This window comes from Papilio polytes, unplaced genomic scaffold, assembly GCF_000836215.1.
Source record: "Papilio polytes unplaced genomic scaffold, Ppol_1.0 DF823288.1, whole genome shotgun sequence".
In the NCBI taxonomy this organism is placed as follows: Eukaryota; Metazoa; Arthropoda; class Insecta; order Lepidoptera; family Papilionidae; genus Papilio; species Papilio polytes.
Window position 1 is genome coordinate 1775960 of NW_013525916.1, and position 8929 is coordinate 1784888.

At 36.9% G+C, this 8929-nt stretch overlaps 3 protein-coding genes across 4 annotated transcripts in view; 1 reads left to right on the forward strand and 2 right to left on the reverse strand.

The window, feature by feature from the left end:
• Window positions 1-877: 877 nt before the first annotated feature.
• LOC106104984 (CD63 antigen-like) lies at window positions 878-3194 on the reverse strand. The gene is made up of 6 exons (XM_013285178.1): window positions 3035-3194; window positions 2754-2948; window positions 2162-2338; window positions 1853-1945; window positions 1492-1611; window positions 878-1403 (listed from the first exon to the last, which is right to left on the reverse strand). Exons 1-6 carry the CDS (start codon window positions 3080-3082, stop codon window positions 1230-1232), a joined length of 807 nt encoding a protein of 268 aa, XP_013140632.1. The 5' UTR covers window positions 3083-3194; the 3' UTR covers window positions 878-1229.
• A 411-nt stretch (window positions 3195-3605) lies between these two features.
• On the forward strand, window positions 3606-7003 carry LOC106104987 (peptidyl-prolyl cis-trans isomerase E-like). 2 transcript variants are annotated; one of them, XM_013285181.1, is made up of 11 exons: window positions 3606-3791; window positions 4137-4270; window positions 4764-4826; window positions 4903-5064; window positions 5262-5393; window positions 5623-5699; window positions 5791-5880; window positions 6021-6176; window positions 6293-6420; window positions 6509-6615; window positions 6789-7003. In XM_013285181.1, the coding sequence occupies exons 2-11, from the start codon at window positions 4148-4150 to the stop codon at window positions 6960-6962; spliced, it is 1212 nt and encodes a 403-aa protein (XP_013140635.1). In that variant the 5' UTR covers window positions 3606-3791; window positions 4137-4147; the 3' UTR covers window positions 6963-7003. The 2 variants fall into 2 exon arrangements, with proteins under 2 accessions (XP_013140635.1, XP_013140636.1); XM_013285182.1 differs by lacking the exons at window positions 3606-3791; window positions 4137-4270 and having other exon boundaries at window positions 4766-4826; window positions 4899-5064.
• A 91-nt stretch (window positions 7004-7094) lies between these two features.
• Window positions 7095-8929, reverse strand: part of LOC106104998 (tetraspanin-4-like) — a gene marked incomplete in the record, with an annotated part of 4100 nt that continues 2265 nt past the window's right edge. The window contains 3 exon segments of the mRNA XM_013285196.1: window positions 7095-7317; window positions 7575-7706; window positions 8080-8334. Of these exon segments, the coding sequence (XP_013140650.1) occupies window positions 7270-7317; window positions 7575-7706; window positions 8080-8334 (435 nt within the window).

The following is an 8929-nucleotide window of genomic DNA, read 5'->3' on the forward strand; positions in this document are numbered from 1 at the left end:
GCCCCGCACCGCCCGCGCCCGCGGCGCCCGGCCGCGCCCGACCTTTTATCCTCGTTATAGCAATATCCTAGTGTTACCGCGTAGTTAGGACGAGTGCGCGGCGCCGCCGCCGCATGTAATCTTCCAATTCTAAATGTAAAAGAGTACGATCGCTTGTAACTGTATCCTAGAGTTGTAACCGTGTAGCTGTTGTTGTGGCATGCATAGACTGCATAGCGCCGGCGCGCGCGCCTTGTTGTACCAAATTTTTCATAATATATTATAGTTTTTGTTTGATTTATATAGTTAGATATCTTCTTCAATGATTATTTTAAAGTAACCAAAAATAGATACCAAATATAAAAAAAGATACAATTCTATCAATTTAAAAAGCATTTTGATGCCTGCATGTCGTATTGTGTTCAAGACTTGCAATAAAACACCCGTAAAGCTTTGATATTTAGGGTCGAAATGGTCGCAATTCACTGTAGCTTCCTTAATTTATATTAGATTTTGTTTTTACATCCTGCTTATGAAATTATATGTATATACCTAGGAAACTACTCTATTCAAAATCAATTACTATTGTAAAACTCTAATTAATTAGATACTTAAATAGAGAAAATTTAAAATGTATTTCAGTTTCAACTCCGATCACCGATATATCGATCGAAATGTGATTTCACACAAAATACCAAAGGAAATGTAACTATTGTATGTACTTAATGTAATTTGTATTCAGTCAGTAACGTATGTAGATCTTGTCGTTCACGTGTGAATGAGATGTAAAGAGTGAATGAAGGAAGAGAAAGATTTATTTTTAAAACTTTTGAGTTTGTTACAAATTTTTAGCATTGAAAAATAAAAAGTGTTTTTGGTTGTATCATTAAATAATTATTATTTATTTTAATAAATAAATTACAATTTTGAAATCTCCTTCCGAAACCCTTCAAACTCCTCTCTAGTTTAGTTCCAATATTTGTGCATATAACCTGAAATTCTAATACTTAAGCATACACAGTTTAATTTAAACTATAATCTAGAGAAGAAACTAAAAGAAAGACTAACAAAAGTAACGCATACTTTATGAAAAATATCTTAAGAATTATAAGAAAAGCGATACAACATAATTTATCTAAATATGCACTTTTAAATTGAATCTCAAATTCTTAAAACGAAAAGTATTTTGTAATAAAACAACTGTACCTACATTACAATGAAGAAATGTAACAAAACTCTTGTGTAAATATTTAAATCTGAGGGGTTATGGGTACGTTGGCGACGGACTGCTGCATATCTGGCGCTGGTATGGTGGGGTGCAGACAGGCGATACGCAGCGGCTGAGCTATCTTCAGCGCACGTGACTCCTTGCGCTCCAACGCATTAGAAACCAATGTATACGCCGCCGTAAATAATGTTGAAGCCTACACAAATATTAACAAATATAAATTCCCTGTCTATCTTTAGAATAATGTTTTTCTTGATTCCAACTTATGAATAATTTTAATATACCATGACAATGATGATGGCGGAGGCGAGCACGCAGACGGAGTTGATGAACATCCTGATCTCGTTGAGTGCGGGGCGCAGGCAGCCCCCCGTGTGCATCGGATTGGTACACTGCTCCCCATTCTGATAACACAAGCGCAAATACATAATAAATACTAGAATTCTTGTTCAACAATAAACCACTGCTGAAATCAATTTCAACTGATAGGATGGTTAAAGGAGTTCATACATTTGATAAATATTCAAATTTACGTGCAACGCTTCAAGTATCTCTTATGCTTGAAGTGTTGCACCACTCCAGCACCCACTAGGCGAAAATTATATTTATAGATAACAGAGACATTTGTGTTAGTTTATTGAATACCTTGCCATTCAGTAATCGTCCGCAGCAGGAGGGTGGCAACACTCTGCGGTGCTGGTACCAGTCCGCGTATGATTGCACGCCGCAACATTTCAACTATTATACAACAATACATTATTAAGCTTAGGCTAAAACTAAATTAATTAACTTTCAAAGATCCTTACATTTTGAATCTCGAATTTAAACGCCTTCCGAATTTCCATTTTGTACAATCCTCATACTGGGAAAAGTTGCACACATTTTTTCTTAGTATATTTTATCCCAAATCTCATTCACCAATATCTTCAGCATTAAATTATAATAGGTCAATACCTCGATCTGCATAGCGGAGAAGGCGGTCCGTACAGCGGGGTCCACAGATTCGTGCGCCATAGCACGCAGCATGCTGGCGTTAAGCGCGCCAGGCTCACGCACCGCCTTCGATAGTCCCGTGATGGCCGACATACCCGTCGATAGCAGAAGTATGGAGGTCGTCACCAACAGCATTAGCTGAAAAATTCGTTAAAATACTTTTGTCAGTACACATAGATTATAACTAGCTTTTGCCCGCGACTCTGTGTTCTTTCAGACTATACCCTACATCTATTCCAAATTTCATGGAAATCCATTCAGCCGTTTAGGCTACAAACTCTAACAATCATCCATCCATCTAAACTTTTGCATTTATAATATTAGTATGAAGTCAACACAGCCAACAAAGCTCCTGCGTCACATATTAATTCAAGAAACTCATTGATATGTTTTAAAGTTATTTATCCACAAAACTTCAAATAATTGTTATGGGTAAGAAAAGAACGTATCTATTCAAAAACCACAGGCTCCTTTCAAAATGTAGACGTTTATGCTTGTCGCTGATTACATGATTTAGTTCTATTCTTAAAAGCACAATATCTACATAACATACCGTAGCTAGAATTGATACGGATTTACTATGGTAAGGTGCTAATGTAGCAAGCCAGCAGGAGGGTAGGCAGAGGAAGGCGCCTGCGATGAACAGCACGATAGCACCAAGCTCGACGCCGAGGTCAGTCGTCCAGAAGTAATACGACATACGCAGTAGGGTGAATGCTGTAGACCCGCCCAATATAGCGCCTCCACTCTGGTAAAAAGAAGTTAGGTTATAGTAAAGAGCTCTTGGATACAGATTGTTATAAGCTAGTTCTATACAAGTTATATTGAACTTACCAACAGTAGTCCTGCACAAGCGAATAAAACTAAACCACTACTTCTCATTTTCGAGATGTTGTAATATATTTCTAACAAATATTTTATATCGTTATCAATGATTAATTTTCTATATTTTGTATTATTTTCTAATTCTATCTTCGCAATACCTAAAGTAATTAATTCATGTCACTTTTGACTTGTTTTGACGGCTATTTAAAATTAGACATGAATAAGAAATAAATTCTTTTTTGTCAAAATCTACTATTCAGATCTCGTTAATTTCACTTTATTTGTATTATTCCATATTGCAAGCCTAATTTTAATGAGCTATATAGTTCTCTAATTATCCCAAAGTATGTACATTAACCTAAATCGTTACCTGTAAGTTTTAAATGTTACTACTACGTCCTTCTACTGAATTACGACAATATTGATTTACACTATTCGAATAACAGATAATTGTTTGCTTCATAGTAACCTAATGCATGAGAATAAAACATTAAAATATAGAAAACTTCTTTACACCATCTATGACAAAGAATAGTAAAAAGAAGAATTATAGAAGACGTGCCATTTGTCATGAAACTTTTGTCATTTTTCTGGCTTAATACATCATGTAACATGTATTTCTAGCCATAGTATATTTTTTTTATTGATCATTTAATTATAATAATTAATTTCGATGCAAAAAATTCATTTAACTATGCAATAATTCACCGAGAACATTTAAATCTTAAGTCACAGAGAAGTTATAAACGTGTCACTGCATTTATACGTAAGTACCTTCATGACATAAATAAGTTTAATAATTAACATATTTCAGTTATCGTGTAGTTCTCGCTCCCTTTTCCAAAGATCATTGTATCTTTTTCTTTGTCGCGTGATTCTTTGCAGACACTTTGTGGTTATCACGTATCGGTGACTCGCTTCACAAGTCGCCGCCACTCCTCCATGTACCTTCTTCTTTCCACATTAGTGCAAGGGAACCTCCATACAAAATCACTATGTAGGTTTTGATTAATGACCCGTAGTATAAGTGATCCTATTGCGTCGTAGGGCCAGTGGTACTGCACGGGTTAACAACTTTATATATTATATAATATGTGTTTGTATGTCATAGTTGCATTCGCAATGCATCCGGTACGTGAACGTGACTGCGACGAGCTACTGCAGCACCCGCTGCTGCGGACGCCGCCGCCGGAGCCCGAGCGCCCTAAGCCGCCGCGTGTTCGCAAGCCGAGAGTCTTCAAACTCGTTAGCATACTATTGTGATACTAAGTATTAGTAAAAATATCAGCACAGCACTTTGTTAAGTCATTCAATGTTCTTCTTAGACCTGTCATATTTTTGGGATGAAATGTTTTGGGAAGTTAGCTTGTAATGCTATTTTATAATATAGTTTGTTAGACTTTACAAACTTAAGTAAAGTGATGATGCTATGGGCATGTTATGAGGAGGGATGAATCGATTGTTACAAGGAGAACGTTAGTTATGAGTGTGTAAGGGTACATACATCGGTAGAGGTAGACCTAGACGGAGATGGATGGATTCTGTAAAAGGTGACATGATCAAAAAGGGAGTGATGACTGAGATGACGTATGATAGAGTTATGTGGAGGACCAAAACCTGTGGCGCCGACCCTACGTGAATAGGATAAAGAGATGATGGTGATGATGATGATGATGATGATGATGCTAATAATTTTTTTTTGCTTTCTTCATTTTCTACTACTTAATTAAATTTTCAGCCTCCAAGATTTCCCTTGTTGTCTATAGAATTCTACACAAAATGGTGCAACCATCAAAAAGAGGTAACTTTAAATTATTTCATTCTTATTTAAGTCTAGAGTTTCACAATTTTTATCGATTATTTTGTATATGAGATAGCTGCAAATGGCGAAGCACAAAGTGGACGACAACTCACCGGAACTGTTCCCGGAGCTGTATCTGAAGCCGCGCCGGCTGGACTACTACGCGCGTCAGCTTGAACAGAACATGATTGTCAACAAGGAAATCATCAAGAAGATTAACCTCATACAACGAACTGGGGTATGCCGATGTTATATGTTGTTTAATGCAATAATGCAATATCATCATACCACAAACTGTGATATTTTGAAATTAGTGTTTATAGTATGATGGTAAAATTATACACAATTTCGTAGCTTAGGAGACTAAAATAATCTAATGAATCTATGACTTTTTGAGTACTCCTTCGTCATTCTGGTAATGCGCGTTTTGTGCAGGGCTTTGTGGATTGTTGGCTGAAGCCACCGCCCTCCGACAACTACAATCGGCTGCTTTGCAAGCAACGCCAGCGAGTGCTCGACCGCATCCGCAAACATAACCTTTACTTGTACTCGAGGCTGCTCATCGCGGTGATTACTATTAGTTACCATTTTCTTTAGCGTAAAACAACAATTTCTGACACATATGACTCATATTTGAGCTTCGTACCATTTCCACTGGACTTCACCGCCATAAAAATAGCAGGAGCGCTGCTAATTGTTTAAGAAAAGCGGCCTTTGCAATAAAAGCACGTCCTGAGCTTTAACCGTCAACTAGCTAGTAAAATTGGACATCGTATGATTTTACATTACATTGCAGAGATCTGAACAGCTGCTCACAAAGGAATTGGATTTGGCGTGGATAGACACAAAACACAAACTTATTTTAGGAGCATCGTAAGTTAATTTAAATATTATTTGAAGTCTTGTGTTGTTATGTTCGGAAATGAGTTTTAAGTTATTTACAATTAAAATTTATCCTTTACAGATTACCATTCATATTGTTCAAAACGGAGAAGATAGACCGCGGAATTAGGGATCCCGCTTTTGACAAACCATCGTATGCGAACAGAACCAAGTGAGACTTATCTTGACTATACTTAAAATTATATTTTTTTCTACTTACTTTCCTTTTCTACGGCTTTTTTATCAATTCAAAATGCGTATATTCTAATTTGAAACGCATACTATTTTACTTGTGTATGATTTTGATTTCAGAGTTGCAATGGAAATTTGGGTGCGCGGTGGTTCTAAGATGGGGAAAGTGTTCATAGAACTGTTCACGGACTTGATGCCGAAGACTTGTCAGCTTTTCCTCAACCTGGTGAAAGGCGATAGTAAGGGACACGCTTACACGGGCTGTAGATTTTTCACGTATGTTTTAACACATTACACGCAATGATTTTTCGTGCAAACTCGTGGCACTGAATGTGTTCTGTTAATATTTTTTCAAGTGAAACGCTTCAAATCATATATTCCACTGTTTAAAGGATCGTGCCAGACCTGTACTGCAGAGGAGGTGACGTCGTCAAAGACAATGGTTTCGGTTTCTACCACGCAGAAGCGAAACAAGCCCTTGAGACTCCCGAGAGTTTCTTACTCAAACATACAGTTCCTGGTAACCTCTATAGTTTATTTCATGTTATTGCTGCGTTATACATCGGGAGTAATTTTGCTAAGACTAAATACAATTTTGTATTCGTTAGGTGTGTTGTCTATGGTTGTGACGTCAGACAATGAAGTGCCCGGACAGTTCAATATCATTTTCAAACCTTTGCCGCAGTTCGATAACAAACATGTCGTCTTTGGACGAGTAAGTATACACAGTTCATAATATTTGTACTTTCAAAATTAAAAGCATATGTATTTTTTACCAAATACAATATACTCTAGGATAATCGATTTCTTAATTTTAAAAGTAAAAGTGTAAAAACGTATTTCATGACTTGCATTTATTTTTATAAATACTTATTTAACTTATCACAGATAGTGGCGGGCCCTACGCAGACGTTAGAGCGCATCAGCGCACTAGGGCTGCCTCTAGGCACGACCAGCTCGGACTGTATCATCCGCACCTGCGGCTGGTTCCGCCGCAACGGACAGTACAAGGAGGGCAGCCCTAACACCATCAAGTTCCCGCCCAGGAGGAAGAAAGTTTAGAAAATGTGAACTTTTAACGAAATAAAGGTTTTTATTTGATATATTGTAATTTTATTTAATTAATCCTGTCATGTGAAATCTACAGCGTCTATGTAAAATTAATTTTAGGTTTTTAAAATGAAAAATACCACATGAATACTTAATACCGTTTATTTTCATACGTATCTCTAATTGTTTAATAAATTAGAAAATGTAATAGAAAATATGACACCGCATACGCAGCCGAAGCTGAATCACAAAAGTCGATCACTTCAGTCAATTGAAACGAGAATATAACTTAGATAGCGTTATCTCTGTCACACTATCGTCACTCAATCTTCACGAACAACGCGCATGAAAATATTAACGCCAGCAACTGAAAAGAAAGCAAAAAACAAATCATTTTTATTTACAGAGGTATTCTTAAAAACATTTTCGTAACTTTGTCGCCATTTAAATTAGGTTTAGCAGCGCCCCTACCGGGCATAAAGTACACCAACTAATCTCATACTTTGTCACTGATGTTACAATTAAGTTCTCGCAGCTGTAACCCAAATATTTTTAAAGAGCCTGTGTTACCACAATTTTTTTTGGAGAATGAGAGAAATGACATTATTTTTAAATTATTCTTACCATAACAATAGTTGTTACGATCGCGGTAACTCCGACACTGACGGCGTTTTCCCGCAAGAAGCTTACAGTCTTCTCCAGGCATCCGTCTGTGTACATGGTGGTGGGGTTAGGGGAGCTTTTGCAGTCCAATCTCTGCAACAGTGGTATAATAGTACATTAATAATTTATTAGCACAACACCCTACTTCATACATACACATTGGAGGACATTTATTTCCGAACCTTTCGGTGAATTTATCGCTCACAAATAAATTACAGAAAATAACATTGAATGATTCACTAATGTTGCTAAAATACCCGAATATTAGTTTATCCATTTTAATTTAGCATCTCCTTACGAAGAGAAGAATCATTATGACACCGAAAACAGGATAGAAAGATATATACAATTTTGTCAATTCCACAGTCGTTTAAAGGTGAATGACCTTTCGTATTGCTGTTAATTGGACGCACAAATCGTTTATATACGCGCTAAATTATGGTACTGCAAGGTTTGCTATCTGTACCTTCCCAGGATAGACTTCCTTGCAGCAGCTGTCAGGCACGTTATCGTTCCAGTCATTATGGCTGCGCACGCCGCAGCACTGCAGGAAAGTCTGCGTGTCGTCCCACGCCCGCGTGTACTCGTGCTTCACGCCGTAGTACGGGATGGCGGCGAACATCTCCCTGTCCAGTGTACTATGAACCTTCTCACGGAACACGAACTGCAAGATTCCGCCCACTAGCGCCACCACGAATATTATAAATATCAATATGTAGTACTGAAACAAGGAAATAAATTAAGTTGAATTTTTTTTATCGGTAATAAGTATATTTGTGCATCTATAAGTCCGTGAAGCTAGGAAAGTTTAAAAACTAAGCTTTATTCGTTTATCGGAATAAATAATTCCATTTCTACATAGACAAAATATGAATAACAAATTAAAATATTACATCAATTACGTGATTAACAGAGTATAACAAATGTTGTAACAGGCATAAGTACATACATATGCTTATGTTAATTGTACCCGCCACACATTACTCGACGGATATCCTAAGTGCGCACATGTTCTTGACTGCGTTACTTAAAGGTCGTGGCATTGCAATCATTAATACGTATAGATATACAATCTTTGTATAACTAAATTACAATTAAAGTTCTAAACTAAAGTAAATCAACTTGAATTTAGTGCAAGCGCTGAGTGGTCTTTCATTTGCAAAAACCGCGAACCGCTGAAATAATAAGTAGAATTAGAATTAAGATTTCCACTAAGGGCTACCACTTATAGATGGTAAAACGTTGTGTATCAGTATGGGACTATATTGTATCAAGATGGTTATAAATTTTGCGTCATACCGTGAGCAGCATGCACT